This window comes from Sceloporus occidentalis, unplaced genomic scaffold (genome assembly GCF_023333645.1).
Source record: "Sceloporus occidentalis isolate IW3139 unplaced genomic scaffold, rSceOcc1.0.p SCAF_1, whole genome shotgun sequence".
Taxonomy (NCBI): domain Eukaryota; kingdom Metazoa; phylum Chordata; class Lepidosauria; order Squamata; family Phrynosomatidae; genus Sceloporus; species Sceloporus occidentalis.
In genome coordinates this window covers 282,161,238-282,180,097 of record NW_028316981.1, presented here as the reverse complement: position 1 = coordinate 282,180,097, position 18,860 = coordinate 282,161,238, and the positions used below count along the sequence as shown (strand labels likewise).

The following is an 18,860-nucleotide window of genomic DNA, read 5'->3' as shown; positions in this document are numbered from 1 at the left end:
CATAGTGTCTAGATCAAGGGAAGTAATAGTGCCACTCTATTCTGCTCTGGCCACTTGGAATACTGTGTCCAGTTCTGGGCACCACAATTCAAAAAGGACATTGAGAAACTGGAGTGTGTCCAAAGGAGGGTGACCAAAATGGTGAAGGATCTGGAAACCATGCCGTATGAGGAAAGACTTAGGGAACTGGGGATGTTTAGCCTGGAGAAGAGAAGGTTAAGGGGTGATACAATAGCCCTGTTTAAATACTTGAAGGGATGTCATATTGAGGAGGGAACTAGCTTGTTTTCTGCTGCTCCAAAGACTAGGACACGGAGCAATGGATGTAAGCTCCAGGAAAAGAGATTCCACCTCAACATTAGGAGGAACTTCCTGACAGTAAGGGCTGTTCGACAGTGGAACAAACTCCCTCGGAGTGTAGTGGAGTCTCCTTCCTTGAAGGTTTTTAAACAGAGGCTGGATGGCCATCTGTCGGGGCTGATTTGATTGAGATTTCCTGCATAGCAGGGGGGTTGGACTGGATGGCTCTTCCGGTCTCTTCCAACTCTATGATTCTAGAACTTCTTGATGGTAAAAGCTGTTTAACAGTGGAATATTCTGGCTCAGAGTATGGTGAATTCTCCTTCTTTGGAGGTTTTTAAATATAGGCTGGATGGCCATCTGTTGGGAGTGCTTTGATTGTGTCTTTTTGCATGGCAGGGGGTTCAACTGGATGGCCCTTGTGGTCTCTTCCAACTCTATGATTCTATGAAACTGATTCCCATAGTATAAGTTAATGAGTGTAAGGGCTTGTAAAAGTACTTACAGATAAACAGAACTCCTATAATGCCTTGGTGATCTTTGTGATGAAATGAACAACATAAATTCATTGGATTAATTATTCATGGGTGAGGAATAAGTTAACAATAAATTGTTATGAAGTTGTTTATTTAATGAGCTGCTATTGAACAAATGATGTCATGAGATAATTAGGCCATGATTTGTCAGGTTGCATTTGTAAGATGATGAAGGTTGGCGTGTCTAACAATAATATGATTTGACTTGAGCCTGCTAGATTTCTCTCTTCTGAAAACTATTTAATCAAGCAATCCATTCTTAAGAACAAATACAACAACAGCCTCTGTGTTCTTTTTGTTGGTGAATCCTTTGGATTAGCAAGCAACTTTATGTCAGATTCACAATAATGATACATGTAAACCTGTAAATCTGCTTTATGTTGAGCGAGACCATTGGTCTATCCAGTTCTGCTCTGATTAGGCTCAATTATCGAACAAGCAAACTCCCCCAGCCACCTTCTACCTAAGAGCCTTTGAGTTTTAAAGGAAGACAGGGAGTAATTTTATATCTGTTAGCTTGAAAAACATGTGCCTCGCCATGGACCATGGCCATGGAGAGATATAAAATGCATATTTTACTATAAAATACAGACAAACCTTCAACCATTTAAAGATAATTTATAGTTATCAAGAGCATGTATTAAGGTATTGCTTACATTTGTATCCTGTGTTTCTTCCAGGAGCTCAAATTGCTTTATCTTGACTCCTCTCTCTGCTTTATCCTCATAACAACCTTGTGAAGAAGGTTAGGGTGTAAGAAAGTTAGTGGTCAAAGGCCTCTTAGGGGTGAAGCAGGTGGCCCACCAGGAGTGGCTGGAGGCTGCTCTGGCTGCAGTCGCACTGGGACCGTCACAGCTGCACAGCCCACTTCCAAAGTAGGCCACTGCTGCTGTCTGAAGCAGGGCACTGGCTTCTTTTTGATCTGGTCCAAGGGACTGGATCATGCATTGGAGCATCTTCTGGCTGCTTTGAGGGTGTGCATCATCTGAACACGACATCCCCAAAGTGGCTGGCGGCCACTTCTTTTGGCCCGTGCGTTTCGAGCCTTAGTCAGTTGTGTGGCCCATGAACCTGAATTTCTCAAATCCCTTCCAGTGCTACACCACACTAGCTCTCTTAAGCATAAATCATATTTTGTTCAAAGTGTTTGTAGTTGTTGTGACTGTTGACAGTGTATTTTAGTTTATTCTTTCCATTGTATGAAATGGCTGAAAATTTTGACTTTTATTACTCTAGGAAAATGCTAAAATTCTTCAGCAGCTGCTTCCTTTGAGGGCAAAACTAGCAGAGCTTCTGGGATACAACACACATGCCAACTTTGTTCTTGAGCTGAACACAGCAAAGATCACAGATAATGTTACAGCATTTTTAGGTCTGTTTTTATCTATATACATAAAAAATATGAGGCACAGTAGCCTAAGTCATGACAAAACATGTGTTATAAAAATCAGCTAGAGTGTTTAGAAATAAAATTGCTAAATTGTTTTAAATAGAATTATTAAATATAGTTGTTGTATGTATAAAGATAAAAGTAGAGGCCTAAATCCAGTACAGATTTAGGCTTGCTTGAGTCCCTGAATTGAAATGGATGTATGCATGCCCAGCTATAATGGATATAGGTCAGAAAGTATATTGTGGTATATGAGATTTAAGGAGACATTTAAAATCTATATAGGGATACCTCAGTTAACGAAGTTGATGTGCTTTTTGGCATTACTTCTTTAGCAGAAAATTTGGTACCAGAGACAAAAAATAACATGAAAAAAGAAGAGCTATTTAGTATGTTTCGGCAAATTTTTTATCCAAAGCTAACAATATGCTCATGTGAAGTGAAACAACCAGGTCATCTAAGCCTTGCATAAAAAAAAGACAAACACTCTTAATACTCAAAATATCACTTCTAATGTACATCCAGTATCTAATATACATCCAGCAATGACTTTCCCTTATTTAACCAGCCTCCACTTTTCTTATGCTTCCCAGTTTCTTGGCCAGATTTATAAATCTTTGCATTTTAACATGCTGCAGGTTAAGCTGGTGAGGCAGGCTTATCTGCTGTCCTCTTTTCTGTCTGGTTTGCTGTTTATGCATCCTCCACAAGGGATGCTGCTGTTTATCTTTCCTAATGTAGGCAGGTGCACACAGCTACAGTAGGATCATCTGTAATAGAATCCTATTCTTTCCCAGTATGAGCTTTTATTGCACTATTTACTGCAGATGTCCTGCTGGAATTTGACACCAAAAGTCTTTGTTTCTCCAGCCCTCCTTCACCATTCTTCTAATGCCCATACTGTTCAAAACCTTCCAGCTAGGCAGAGGACCAGAAGAAAATGATCCCACTGGGTAAGCATAAAAAGACTTTGTAAAAAGGAGCGTCTTTGTCAGAGGCTTTCTTAACTGAGGTATGCCTTTATTGTACTTTAGAGAGCACCTTGTTATATTCCTAAATCTAAAACATGAGTTAATTTAATGTGGAAAAAAAGTTTATTTCCTGTAATTCAGTTGAAAATGGGTAGGTGTTTTATTGGATGTAGAATTCAATGATATTGTCTTAAATTGGGAATTCAAAGGCAATAAAATCTGGCCAAGGCTCCACCATCTCTCAAGAGTGAAACCACTGAGAGTAGCAGGCTAGAGTGGAAAAATGCATTCAAGTTTTCCATAAAGCTATGTTTTTTTCTAAACACGTGTCATACTTGAAAGTGAAACTACAAATTTTGAAGGACTAGCATGGCAAAAAGTCCATTTTAGGTCTATGGTGTTCTAGAGGGTTTCCCAAATCCCTAGTATATTTGTGGCTGGAGAGCTAGGTGGCTCTGTGAACCCACTGACATGAGGTGGGCTTCCCAGATCTCAGATCCTGGCACCTCATCTCAGGGCAAGAATGCTGCATTGAAAGTGTGTGTGTGTGTGTGTATTCTTATTTGTTAGTCTCATTTTTTAAATTTGAATTTAACACTCTATACAGCTGTTATCCTGCTTAATAAATCAAAAGGGCCTTCCACCATGAAATCACAAGGTGTCATCCCTAGGTATGAGGTTTGGGCCCTCAAATCTCAGGCCTGGGACAGTTCTGACCTGTCAAATTTAACATGAAGGTAATAGCCACCCACTTCCACCAGTGTTGTATGTTTTGTGATACAAAAGTAACCAAGCTCTTATATATGTGTATATATATATACATATGTACTGTTCTTCCTTTTTTTGCAGATGATCTAGGTAATAAGCTCAAGCTCTTGGGTGAAGAAGAGAGAGTATTTATTCTAAGTCTGAAGAAAAAGGAGTGTGAAGAAAGAGGGTTTGAATATGATGAAAAGATTAATGCTTGGGATCTCCATTATTACATGAATCAGACAGAGGAACTCAAGTATTCTGTAGATCAAGAAAAGCTAAAGGAGTACTTTCCTATTGAAGCTGTCACAGAAGGATTACTGAATATTTACCAGCAGCTGTTAGGACTTGTATTTGAACAAGTGGATAATGCTCATGTTTGGCATGAGAGTGTTACTCTCTACACAGTAAGAGACAGTTCAACAGGAGAAGTTTTAGGGCAGTTCTACTTGGACCTATACCCAAGGTAACAATAGTTTCTAATTAAAACTACTCTTTCTAATTAAAAGTACCCAGTTGGAAAACAGGTTAGTGTTAACCTCCAAACCACAGATCCATTTCAAATTTTGGCGTGGAGACAAGGAATTAATCAGAATTTGCCAGTCTGGACATTATAGCAAATTGATTAATAAAACCTAGAAAATAAAAGAATAAACCTACAGGCAAAAAGGTGCTTTCCACTTTGAGGGCTGATAACTCCGATTGTGAGTTTTTCATCTTGATGTTTGGCTAACGTTTACATTCATTGGGTCTTGTGATTTTCTTTGTGATCAAGGAGTTGGTAAGATTTTGTGGGTTTTGCTTCCTCTTGAGCTCCAGGTAATTAGCTTTTTTAAAAAAATTATGGGATTTAGGCTTTGTTTGTAGAATGTAGGACTATCACTAGAACCCAAAATGATTAAACATGAGGCTGTCACACTTTGGTCATATCATGAGACAAAATGACTCATTGGAACAGATGATAGTGATAAGTAAAGTTGAAGGCAACAGGAGAAAAGAAATAAAGGAAGCCCTGACCCTGAGTTTGGAACAGAGCTGTTAATAATAAGGTATTTTGGAGGTCTTTCTTTAAGCCAAAACCAGCTTGACATAACATAACAATGGCTTGTTTGTACGAAGGACCAAATGTAGTCAGTTGTTTTAGAAAAGTCTCTTTAATTTTTAAACCTGCTCAATAAGCTAAACTGTTTACAACTCTTTTAAACAAGAGTCCTTTCTGATGTGGTGTGGTTCCTTTAATCGTAATTCTTCACCCGTAATCACTAAAGCCTTCTTAACCTAGAATTTCCAGGATCTCTAACTGTTAGTAGCCCTTGCAAATAGTTTCCCCTCCATAGTCTTATTCCTTTAGAGAGTGCTCCTGGTTCCTCTAAAGGCTATAACAATCAATTAATTAAAAGGCTCTTCCAGACTTCATTGTTTTCTGAAATTCTGCAGGTGACTGGCATAGTGGTTTAGTAGCCAGGTCACTTTCACATGTCCACTGAGTTTATTCCTTTCCTATAATTTTTTTTAAATAACAAAAAGTTCTACCAGGGTACAACTAGGATGCGGTTACATCCCTTTGAAAGCTATTTTGTAAAAGAAGTTTTGCTTATGGAGAGACTGGAACATGATGGCAGATAAGCTGGATAGTTATCCACTCTATAATCCCATTCCACAAAGTATAATGTGAAATAATACAATCAATTTCTATGAATTGCATTAGGTTTTGAGCCAAGGACTCTGTTCATTGGAACTGTAATTGTCAATAAATACTGTGAAATTGAGTGTTATCCATTACGATCTCTACCTTGCTTCAGTTTCCAAAGGCCACTATTACTGTTTATTCCTGAAATCTTTTTGAATGTTAGATGGAAAATGCTTTAGGGGATAGGATATGTCCTTAACTATAATTGCTATGACTAAGCAGAGCTTACAGTAAAATGACACACAGAAGCAGCCAGGATTTTTCCCTTAAGCAGTATCATGCTGAAATTTTTAAAAGAGAATACTTTAGCATTAGGACATTTTATGGATCTGTTTGGATCTTGGGTAAATTGCTGTTATAAAATTATAGGGAAATGAGTTCTTGTTCTTTGCTGTTCTAGAAAAAGAATAAGCCCTTTAAAAAAATAAATTGTGTATGCTCCACTAGAATAAGTTGGCCTCGTGTGTAAGCTGGGGGTCATTTGGGGGCCAAAATTATGGATTTTGATAGGACTCATGGATAAATCAAGGGTAAAACTTAGGAGTATGTAACAAAGGATGTAAAGGATGAAACAAAGGAAAACAATGCCATAGAACTTACAAAATTCCAGCAGGCATAACTGCTTGTGATCACCCTAAAGCCTGGATGGATGAGGAGGAAACTATGGGAAATGGTGTCTGTGTGATGAGTGGGGGAGGCAACCAGGCACAGGTGGGGCTAAGAAAGTACACATTTGCCAAAAAGGATGTAAAGACAAAAAAAAAAAAAAGAAGAAGAAGAAAATGTGCAACTGTGGTAGCAGTGGTTGTAGCCTTTTATTGTGATGACTTTGCCTGATTTTAACCCACAAGAGCTGAAAAACATGCACAAATATCTCATTCATCAAAGCCCAATTCCTCTTGGTGCTCCTTCAAGGGGAAGTTCCCATGAGCTGCCACTACCACCATTTTTCCACTCAGGCATGGCTCAGTCGAGCCAGGTTTTTTGGGTCAACTTTTTGACTAAAATTTCTAGTCTTAAACGTATATATAAGCAATGCCAAATGATTGATCTTATTTCTCTGAGGTTCTTCTCTAAAGGATGATTTTGTCCCTTTCTATCTTTTTAATTTAGAGAAGGGAAGTATGGCCATGCTGCATGCTTTGGTCTCCAACCTGGTTGCCTTCTTTCTAATGGCAGCAGAATGATGTCAGTAGCAGCTCTGGTAACTAACTTCACAAAACCAACACTGGATCGCCCATCATTACTGCGACATGGTGAGGTGAAAACATACTTCCATGAATTTGGGCATGTGATGCACCAGATATGTGCACAGGTTAGCATCTTCTTCCTGAAAAATAAATAGGTGGTCTTCTCATTGGGTTGTGTGAGTGTGACTTCCATGTTCCCCATTGAGGGAAAATTCCAAAATAACAGTAAATTTGAATTAATCATATTCGGAAATGTTTTCAGTTTGCAGAGCTTCTTTGTATATTTGCTTGCTCAAAAATATACTGTGAACAAGATTTGAAATACCACATATAAGATCTGTTCCCATTGAATTTAGTGATAGACTTGCTAAATCACTATTTGAACTGTGAATTAATAGATTAATTGATGATAAATGAATGATAAATTTTGTTGATGTAAAATTAAAAAAAATTTTTTTTAAAGAGACTTGCTAATTAACCTTTGGAGGCAATATATATATAGATGTTGGTTTGTTTTGAACGATGCCTAAAAAGTCTGATTTGTTTCTTTGTGTGAAGCTTGCATGCTACTCTCAATTCCATTTGCCCACACATTCAAAATCATTGCCCATGGGCTTCAGCCAAGGTCACCTTCCACTATCTGAATAATTATGTATGTAGGATTTTACACATACACGCTAGAATCCTTTTTGTGCTATTTGCTGGTGTAACTGTCCATTACACCAATGGTTTTTGGAGTGGTATGTTGCAGTAGGAGGACAATAGCAGAAAAGGCCATTTTTGTCAGCCGAGGTAAATGCCTTGCTAGCTTCCCAGTAGTCTGGGAGCTGGTACAGCAGCTTACTCTAGCAACAAAAATGGGTTTGTCTGCCATTTTCCCCCTGCCATTTTGTTACTGTGCCATTTTACCCCTGCCACCTATGCCTCCCCTGCCACTTATACTAGTATAGTTACATTGGGCAATAGGATTGTAGCCTAAGAATGTAATTTGAATGTGCAGCTTTTTCAGATACTGTCCAAACTGACCCAAGATGTTGTGAGAGTGGGACACCATGTTGGGGACTGACCCAGATATGAACCTTTGTATATATAAAAAATTCCCCTCATACATTTGTTTATATTTATTCTCATCTTCAATAGACCGATTTTGCCAGGTTTAGTGGAACTAATGTGGAAACAGATTTTGTAGAGGTACCTTCGCAAATGTTTGAGAACTGGGTATGGGAGAAGGAACCTTTGCAAGAAATGTCAAAACACTATGAAGATGGAAGCCATGTCCCAGATGATCTCCTTGAAAAGCTGGTTGCTTCTAGACTAGCCAATACAGGTAAAAAAAATTCTTACAAAATCTGTCAATGGTAGAAGATGAAGGTGAAAGGAGGTGAGGGGAATCTATGCCTTCCAAGAAAGCTGTCTTCTCTGTAGCAGTGAATGTTAGCATTATTTAAAAACGTCCACTTACAACTTTGTCTTGTTTTTCTTTGTCTTGTTATTTTTATAAATGTTCCTTCGGTTATTGTAGCATGCAGAATTATAGAGTATAATTACCCTGTGAAAGCCATTACCCTGTGAAGAAGCTAATGGCTTACATTTCTATATTGGCCACACAGGAGAGAAAACCTTCTCCTCAATTTGGGCATCTTTAACAAGGGAATGAACAAATTCATGGTGAATGGGTCCATCAGTGGTTACTAGTCAGAATGACAGTATTAGTCAGTACTAGTCAGAATGGCAGGGACTCAAGCCGCCTTGAGTCTCTATACTGGGAGGAAGGTGGGATATAAATAAACAGAATGATGATGATGGTGGTGATGATGATATATCTGGTGTACCTCTGGGTGTGGAGGGTGTGGTACTCATATTGTGCTGGTGAGGTTTACATGAATAACTGAATACTGTGTGAAAAGAATGTTGGACTACACGGGCTTTTGGTATGATCCAACATACTTCCTCTTATGTTCCTATCTTATGATCCATAGGTTGGTAGCCTCTTTGCAAGCTAGTGATAGTCAAGCAAATGTTGTTATATACCAATTTGACAGGGGACAAAATGGAACTGTCCCCTCCCAGTCTAATTCTATGATGCTGTGGAAGAATGGGCTTCCTTCCTCCACAGTTACCACAGAAACTAAGCAGTATAAGAGAGGGGAGTTATGAATGAGTGACCTTTTTCTGCTAGCCCACTCACTGACTATCTTTGAGGGAAATAGGCATTACAGTTTAGCAACATCTAAGGTCTACACATTTCCTACCTTGACCTCTGACTACTAGGCAAGTAGTTAAATATAGGTCAGTTGTAATACCATTTCCCCCTGTAATTTTGTTTCACTGTGAACCTTTAATAATCTCATTCATTTCTGCGCTCCTTTCTAAGGTAGGATTTTTTAGCACTCATCACATCTTACTGAATTTTCATTGCTGGTTTGTGAAAGTGGTGTTTTGATACATTAACTAGGTCTTCTGACACTTCGTCAAATTGTTTTGAGCAAGGTCGACCAGTCTGTTCATACTAAATCTTCAGCTGATCCTGCTGAGGAATATGCCAAGTACTGTGATGAAATTTTGGGGATCCCTGCAACCTCAGGTATGGAAATGTGAAGCTTCAGTTTTTCTTTTGTCACTTACTATAAACACCTTTTTTAAAAAGTCAAAAGATCCCTCTAAATAAAGTAAGGAATTGCGTTTGTAATAAAAGGTTATTTTTCACAGAGAAACTTTTGAAATGGATGTGTTATTTCTGTTAACATTATTTTTATAGTTCCCGCCCTCCCTTAGACAGAAGGTCTGGATATATTGATATGGATCCAATACTGAATGAACAGAGTCTTGCTCAGTGAGTGAGTGTTCTTTGATCTATGGAGAACTGTTTAATCCTGAAAACCTGCTCTGGAAGTCTGGAAAGTCTTTAGAATGAGATGGAGCTTCAGGGACTGGGTTCTGTAGACAAAACTAGCCCCTTCCCAAGGTTTGCCTAACTTCACTGAACTTAAAATAATTCTCCCCAGAACCCCAAAGGGATTATACTCCACTGTATCTTACATTCTGTCTATCTGTGTTCTGGCAGAAACAGTGAGAGGAAAGGGAGTGAGGTTGTCTGCTAGCCAGCTCTACACAAGTCTAACAAGCTCAGTACCCTCTTGATTCCCTAGCAATTGTGTGAATTGATGCCACTAGGCCTGACATCAGCATCTGCTATCCTAAAACAGCTGATAGAGGCTGGGTTCTCCCGTCCAGCTTACTAGCAATGACATGTGGTCCAATATTTGCCGTGTGTTAGGTGGCCATTTTAATTTCTTTCTCTATAGTGACACTAGATCAGCTAATCTTGGGCACTGAAGGAATTTGAAAGGGCAGCTTCTAGCTGCCACAACTGGCCAAAGGACCCATCAGAGCAGTTTGCCCATGCCCCCCTCCCCCAACCTTGGATCCATACCTGTTAGCAACAAATGGGAGTCAATCTCTTTCTGCATCTGATCTTCTTCATGATTTACACAGTGTGTTCTGTTCAACTCCGTTTTACTCACAAGACAGGTAGGCAGCAGAATGGGCTGGTTCCCACACGATCCAACAGGCTTTAAACAAAGTTTAATTTGTTCAAGATTCTATACCTTTTAGGGACATGATTTTTTCTTTTTATATATGTTGTTTCTTTTAAACAGCTTGTTGCCTCCAAATGTTGGTGGACTCCATCTCCCCAAATAAGCCCCAGCCAGCATAGCCAGTGATTGTGGAAACTTTAGTCTGTCAACATTTGGAGTGTCACAGGTTCTCTTCCTTTTTGTAAGAAGTTCAAAACCTTACGATTCACCCATACAAATTCTGTTTATGTCAAAAACTGCTTGGCTTCAGGTAGATCTGTATGAGTTGCTTTAAGATCCTTTTCTGGGATATTCTGCTTAACACAGACTATATTTTCAGTAAGACCCATGTTTGTTTTTCTGCTGCTTTTTAAGGTACAAATATGCCTGCTTCCTTTGGTCATTTGGCAAGTGGATATGATGCCCAGTACTATGGGTACCTATGGAGTGAAGTTTTCTCGATGGATATTTTTTACAACTGTTTTAAACAAGAAGGAATAATGAATCCAAAAGTAAGTAAATTTGCTATTGCAGGAGTCTTCTTTTTCAGATCTTTTTCCAGAGATATCATTTACTAGAAAGAGAGGAACTGAATTCAGAAGCTTTTTATTGTGTCAGATTAAGTTTAATTATTTAAACCAGCATAAACAGTTGAATAATAGTGGCAGGTGTAATTTTACTTGATAAAATGGCATTTTTATATTTTAATATGTTATATTTCTTTTAATTACTATGAGCCACTTTCATAACCTTTGAGCAGGAAATGTAATGCACATATAAAAAATTTTCTGAAAATTCAGAGGATACGTCTTTGCTTGGATGAACACTCATATAATATTTGATCTGTAGAACTGTTACTAGTTGAGTTTTGAACTAGTGTACACATACATAAATACTTCCTGATTCCCTCACCATAAAAATTAGGATTGAAGTACAATGATTTATGTTTTTGTATTCAATTCCACTGCTCTAAACAATATACAAAACTGGTTATATTATGCATAGGTTGACAGTTATGCACAATGTATGATTTCTCTTCTAAAACCAATCAGATTCCTAACACAATCATTAGGATCTCATCTACAAAAGGTTTTTAGATGATGGAGCAAAATCTTCCCTGTATTGCTGCATGTTTCAGCTTTGTCATAAAAAGATTTGTACATTCAACAAAAATTGCTATAGAAAGATCCATTTGGAACTATCTGTAATATAACCATTCTGGGCAATGCTGCAGGGAAAAGGTAGAAAGACTTACATAAAACACAAATGGCAATGAATACTAGTTCACCTTTGCAGTACACCATACTGAAAAGCATTTGGCCTTTATATCGTTTAACCAGGTTTAATCCCTTTTCTCATGAGCAGGAGTGACCTTCTTTCTCTCCCTTATTAATTAGTGAAACAACAAGTAAATTGCTAGTAACTAAAGAGCACTTTTGTATGCAGACAAGAGCCACAAAGAATGGCAAAGGAGGCAATTGTGGGTCAAGGACATGGTTGGCCTTTAAAAGTAGTCAATCAAAAATTAAAGTGAAAAGTATACTAAAGGACTTTAATCTGCTCTATCCACCTGGGAAACTATAATAATAGCAATAAATATTGTTTGTTAGTACCTTTTTAGAAGGTGCTGTACAATATAAAGGAACATAATTAAAAGGAATACAGAATAAATACAGCAGGGCCTGGCTTGCAAGAGACTTACAATCTTAAATGAACAGACCTCTGAGGAAGAGGAAATGGTACAGGAAAACAATGAGCAGGGGGCAAATTAAAATACTTCATTTAATTGGAAAAGACATGTGAAAATAGATAAGACTCAAGGCACTTCTTGAAGAGCAGAAGCAACTGGATCCTACTAATATCTAGGGGCAATGAATGAATTCCAGAGATAAGATGCTGCCAAAGAAAAGGAATGGCAGCACGAGATGTCAGATGTAATTTCTAGTGTAACTAAAAGTTTGGAACCAGGGGAACTCAGGGCTGAGGGAGTATGTAGAGATAAAACAGGAGTAACAGACTGCAAGTATTTTAAAAATAATATTTTCAAAATTAATATAATGGATGAAAAGTGAAAATATGGGGGAAAAGAGAAAGAAAAACATTACCATGTGCATGAAAAAGAAATGTACAATGAACTGTGAAGTGAATAATTGCTGTTGGGTGCCTTCAAGTTGGCTCCAGATTATGGCCACCCCTATCATATGATTTTGTTTGTTTGTTTGTTTGTTTTTTTACAAAATGTGTTTATAGGATATTTTTCATTGCCTTTCTGTGGCTGCATCTGCACTGCAGAAATAATCTGGTTTGACACCACTTTAACTGCCATGGCTCAATGCTATAGAATTCTGGGAATTGCGGATTGTTGTGGCACCAGAGCAGAGTGGGAACTACAGTTCCCAGATTTCCACAGTACTGAGCCATGGCAGTTAAAGTGGTGTCAAACCAAATTATTTCTGCAGTGTGGATGCAGCCTGTGAAGCTGAGAGTGTGTGACTTGTTCAACATCACTAAGTAGGTTACCATGGCCAAGGGAGGAATTTGAACCCTGGTCCTCATCCAACATTTAAATCACTGCAGCACACTGGACTAGAATATGTACTGTCTTTTATTTTTACATAAGATTTTAAAAGAGCATTATAATAATTTAACTACCTACTGCACACTTACTGTAAATGTACTGTCTTAATAGAGTTTGCAGTAGGAGTCTTCCCAGTTACATGGGAATGTATCCATGTCAGCAACTGACGTCTCCAAGGATATTCAGAAGAGAAAACTTTCAATGGAAATGGCTTAATCCCTATGGAAAGGAAGGCATAAATCCATAGGGGTTAGGAAATGGAAAAATAACAAATGTTCCGTTCATGCAGGAGATATGGTTTACTCCTAGCCATGGATGTCCATGTGTCAGTGTGATGGTTTACAGTTAGCTGTAGAAGTCTGCATGTGAGCATGTTGTTGTACACATGAGCCAGCAGCATGCCCAATGACAGGAACAAAATTAACAGTACCTAGGTTGGGAAGGTTGATTAAAAACATAGGAAAACACAATTGGAAAACATGAGAGAACTACAAAATGAAAGTGGTGTCATCTGAAGTTCTTAAAAACGTCTGTGAACAAGGATGGCGGCATTTAGTCAGATGAAAACATCTGATAGTACCTAACGTTTTAGTTCTATATGTGCTGAACTGGAGAAATACAGAGAAACATTAACTGACTATCAATGTGGTTTCTTTATAAACTGCTTGAAGGTATTGTTTATGCTTTCAGCTCTGCTAATGGTACATTAACATAGGCCTTCATCACAACATGATTTTTTTTTAAAAAAAATTTAATTGTAATGAAAAGTCGTACATGGTATCACTTACGGAGAGTCCAGAAAGCATTTTTTGGTGGCTTCTAAATTGGGTTTGCTGGTTCAGTGATAGCTAATGTAGTTTGAAGGTCCATGTCTGTCAGCACTGTGAAGTTATATTGAGGAGCTGGGGTAAGAGAACAGCTGCTGGTAAAACAAATATAATCATGTCAACTCCATTCCAAGACTACATGCTGTTTCCATACTGGGCAGGTTTCCTTTGGTTTTATTGTTGATTTAGAAAGTTCAAATAAACGTGAAATATTAACTTAACAATTTTATTTTATTTTAGGCTGGAATGAAGTACAGAAATCTTATCCTGAAGCCTGGAGGCTCATTAGATGGAATGGATATGCTCCAAAACTTTTTAGGTCGTAAGCCAAACCAAAAAGCTTTTTTATTGAGTAAAGGATTATATACTTAATAAAACTATGGGTTCTTTGTGATCAAATGTCATCTGGGGAATTAGTCTTGGAATGCCGGTTGAATTCCATGTCCTGAAAGGTAAAACACATTTTTCACCAGGAAAAATCTACTTTTTAAATCTTTTTATTACTGTTTTTCAAAATTCATAATTGTCAGTGTCACCTTGAAATCCGCACTAAATCACTGTACTGTAAGCCCTTACATTTTACTGGTAGTTATTTGTGGATTGTGGTAAAGTCATAAAAAAAAGTTGTAATTTTCAAAATTAAGTAGATGTATTGAATAAATTTAACATGGTATTGAACAATTTGTAGATTTTTAGTCTTGAATGACAGAATAATCCCATGTATTGAATACTTTGGACCTAACACATCTAAATCCTCTTGAGGCATATTTCAATCCCTGACACATTTGCTTTGCATGGAAACATAGCATTCACAGAACAATAAACAACAGAGCCAAATTCAGTTAGAAAATCTACACACATTCAATTTTCGGTTCTTGGGTCTTCATAAGTACAGAGTTTGTGAATAAAAACATCTTAGAGGGGACTCTTCTTTCCATTCTTGGAGCCAATACACTCCCAGTAGTTCCATTTTCCAAAGCTCAGATTGGATGTCTACCGCTTTTCCCATTGGTGTTACAGTTGAAATAAATTCCTCATACCTATGGTATGTTCCAATCTGGTACATAGAAAGTTGCCTTATAATGAGTTAAACTATTAGTCCATCTAGCCATGTATTGTCAATTCTTACTGGTAGTTGCTGTCCACAGTTTTAGGTATACTTTTCTTAGATCTACCTAAAAATCCCTGATACTTCCTGGTGGTCTCCCATCCAGATTATCACCAGAGCCAATGCTATTTATCTTGCAAAACAAAGTGAGATCAGGTATTTTCTGTGGTTCTGGCTATTGTAGTTTGAATGGCAAGTGAAGCCAGTAAGCTCACTTGCCAGTTTGCCAGGAACTGACTCTAGGCAATAATTTTTCTAGGTTTTCTAAGGGCCTAAGCAGACAAGCAGGCCCGTGGTATCCTGCCCCTGGTTCTGATTGGGGTCAGTCCCCAGACCAGCCTGGGCTATTGGCCTGCATCATCCATAATGGTCGATGTGAGGCAAAGGGGAGCCTGCGTGTACAATCCACTGTGTGTGTACCCTAAGCATTCATTTAAAGAGGAAGGGAGAAAAGAGATGACCAATTATCTTAAGAAGTTTTTGGTACCTTCAAAATGCAGATGAGGAGTTTGCTCCTCTTTTGCCTACAGAAAAAGGCAACAGCCTTCTTTCAAACTTATACTGTATACTCTGCTGTGCTTTTGATAGACAGGTGAGTTTGTTTGTTCTTTTACTTAGCATTTTTATATCTCTCTTCTTTCATTATGGAAATCAACTTGGTGTACATTTGGTTCCCAGATGATTTCCCATCCTGACTCTGACCAGACATTGGCCCACATAGTCTCAGTGGGGTGTCTGCATGATATGCTATCAGCCTATGCCTTGTCTGGGAATCTATTATCCAATTTATAGCCTCATATATATATTTCCTGCCTCTCCTAAGGATTGAGGCAGGATTACATCAATGAAATAATACAATAATACAAATATAATCAATAAAACACTAATACTGAATTTACCACATTCCTATTAGTTCTCTAAAAAACAGTACATCTGTAGCCAATAATCATAGTTGAGAATGGAACATCATCATAAGCTTTTATATGGAGTCTGATGGATAAGCCTGCTGGAAGAGATCCATTTTGAGTGTCTTCTTAAAGGCCTCTAAGGTATTGATGAGACAGATCTCTTCCGGTAGGCTATTCCAACTATAGCCTCCATTCTCATCTAAACGCTATGAGAGCTGTACTGTACTACCTGATATGTAGAGTGGTCTTCAGAACTTGTAAAGCAATAATATGTGTAGCATATCCACCAGAACAGTTCTTCTATGCATTCAGACTGAAATAATGGCCATGTGGTTTAACAGTTCTTTATTAAAATAAAATAAATTAAGGAGAAATGCAGAAAAGTATGAAAAGGAAACAGGCCAATGCAGGTGGTGGTGAGGAATGGTTACTACAATTGATGTAATTACTTTTGTAATGATATCTGGAACCAGTGAGAAGAATTGCTAAATTCAGCTGAGAAACGCAAGAGGAAAGATTTTACATTTAAGACATATATCTCCCCTGGTAAAGCTAACAGCAATTCAGATATATATTATGAGAAGAGAGGATCAAAGGCGGGATACAGACTGCCCCTTTGAGGCGGCCTCTACCCGCCCCTTTCCCCTCTGGATTGGAGCTTGGGCATCCGCAGCGGCAGCTCCAGAGGCCCCAATTCGCCACTTCCCCATGCCTTGGGGAAGCGGCAAAACGCCGCTTCCCAGCAGCCTGGAAAGGGGTGTCCTTGGGGCTTCATGCCCCATGGACACCCCGACAGCCACGGGGAAGGGGAGAAAGGGGACTCAGCCCCTTTCTCTTCTGCATTGCTGGCACGGCTGTGTAAAGGCCGCACCAGCGCTGCATGCGGCAAAAAGGAGCTCTGTTTTGGAGCTCCTTCCTGAGATGCTGAAAGGGCACCCCAAGCACCCTGTAGCATTGCAGGGACGTCACGGCCGCGCTGCGCCGTTTGGCTGTGGTGCGGCCATGACATCATAATGGTGGCGCCTGTGTATACAGGGCGTGGCCATTATCACACCACTGTGACGTGCTAGGGTTGTGGGGCGTGCGGTGGCGCCACCCTCGGGCAACCCTAGCACATATCCAGGCTGGCACAAAGTGCCAGTCTGGAAAGCCCCAAAGTAACCTGTCTTCCCCCTGTACATCTTTCCAACTTTTCTAAGCAGCCACATGGGGCTGTGAATTGGCAGTGGAGGAAAACAGGATGGGTTGAAGAGGAGTGACTCAGGAACATAAGCCAAAATCATATATGCTCCACTAGCTGCCTGTTTCTTCAGTGTCTGGTTTTGACAGGTCCTCAGAGCACTATGGTTGCATGACTTGAAAAAAACAAAAAACATCTTTCCCTCAGCAATTTCAAATGCCCCTCAAATCCAGACAGACATACAAGGAGGGTTTATACATTGGGGGGAGAGAGGCAGGCTGGCTCCAACTGCCTGCCTGAAGAAGACAAGCCCTCCCTTGTATTGTTTTTAAATTGTATGGGTGGGTTTTTGTATTGTTGGGCTATGTATTGGTTTTGATGGTGTTTTTGTAAACCGCTGTGATCTACAAGGAATAGCGGTCTAGAAATAAAATTTCATTCGTTCATTCATCTCCCTTCATGAGTGAAGAGACCATCAGACCACTTGCACTATGGTCCATTGTGTGAGCCATTTCCCACAATTTGTCATTAGGGCATGCCTTAGTCATCTAAATCTGAACTATTGCTGCATCTTCTTTCTGGAAAATATGCCTGGTAACAAGAGTAACTGAACAATGGTAGTCTCATATACCAGTACATAAATTAATTCTCTATGGGAGAGATCCACAACCTGGAACAGTATCTCAAGCCAGATCTTTGGCCCATCTGCAGTGTAACCAAGCCACTACCACCAAACTGGAGCACTGAATATGATCACTGGCATGGAAGCACTTGTCCTTTAAAGGACCCAGATCCGCCTTTCCCATCTTATCCCACAACCATATTGAACACAGCCCATCACTGGGATGGGTGTGAAGTTAAAGCCTCCCCCTCAACTGCTTTATATCTGTGTATGGCCAATACTATCTCAGGGACAGAAGAATTGTGTTTCCTTTCTTTGTGGAATGTGGAATTGCTGAAAACCAAGAGATCATTTTCTTTTTTAATTCTACTAGCAAGGAAGTTCCACAGGAGGGAGACCTTTCTCTAACTAGAAAGGCTTTAGTAGATATTGCTGCCTGGGAATGAGATCAACAGGGAGAAAGGCTTACATAAAATTGATGAGGCTGCTAATTGGAAGAAATTAACTTTTTTTTAAAAAAGGCTATGCAGAATTCTCTGAGAATGGAATGCTTGCAATGTTAGTACAACTGAAATAAGTAGCAAACTATCATAATATCCTTTAAGCAGTGATCTGAAGCCCATTCACACAGGCATTTGTTCCGTTAAAATCAATGTGACTTTGATTTTAAATACATTTACTTGGTACTGAGTATGCATATCCATTACTTAACAGGTTTATGCACTTTTCTATTCCCCAAATGGATTAATTTAAGTGTTATTGAATAGCCTTGTTGTAAATGAAATGCATTGGATAGGAACTACCATATTGAATCAACTGCATGGTTTATCTGCATCTTATCATATTCGATTATTATTTAACCCCATGGTTACAGAGAAACTGCTAGACCTTCTTTTCTCTTACTCTTTTTCCTTGAAAAGGCAACCTTAAAAGATCTGATTTTTTTTAAAAAGGTCCTCTCTTGCAGTTTCTCTCTCTTTCCAACTCAATTTGTTGTTTTTAACTGAAGATGTAACTTGAGGAAAAGTCTTAAGAAACTTAGAAGCTTACTTATTTTTGCAAACACTTTCTAGAGATTATCTATTATTACTGTCATTTTTCTATTCAGTGGTGAGCACATTCATTCATTTTAATTCTGTTCATATCCCACACATCATAGAAATCCTGGGTCAGGAAACAACTTTAAAAGAGTAATAGAAACAACAAGAACAGCGCTAACAATAACATAAAAT

General features: G+C 38.8%; 1 protein-coding gene across 3 annotated transcripts in view; it reads left to right on the top strand.

The window, feature by feature from the left end:
* The window catches only part of NLN (neurolysin), a 46,998-nt gene extending 32,507 nt beyond the window's left edge, over positions 1 to 14,491 (top strand). Inside the window, exons 7-13 of one of the 3 annotated variants that reach the window (XR_016277755.1) lie at positions 2,073 to 2,208; positions 4,047 to 4,413; positions 6,751 to 6,952; positions 7,968 to 8,154; positions 9,283 to 9,411; positions 9,586 to 9,664; positions 10,781 to 10,868. Coding sequence is in view for 1 of the 3 variants with exons in the window: in XM_089495046.1 (XP_089351172.1) it covers positions 2,073 to 2,208; positions 4,047 to 4,413; positions 6,751 to 6,952; positions 7,968 to 8,154; positions 9,283 to 9,411; positions 10,781 to 10,917; positions 14,051 to 14,182 (1,290 nt within the window). In the remaining 2 variants the exon portion in view is untranslated. Of the gene's footprint in view, positions 1 to 2,072; positions 2,209 to 4,046; positions 4,414 to 6,750; positions 6,953 to 7,967; positions 8,155 to 9,282; positions 9,412 to 9,585; positions 9,665 to 10,780; positions 10,918 to 14,050 lie in introns of those variants that run through there. The other 2 variants (XR_016277756.1, XM_089495046.1) reach the window with 2 other exon arrangements.
* The last annotated feature ends 4,369 nt before the right edge of the window (positions 14,492 to 18,860 follow it).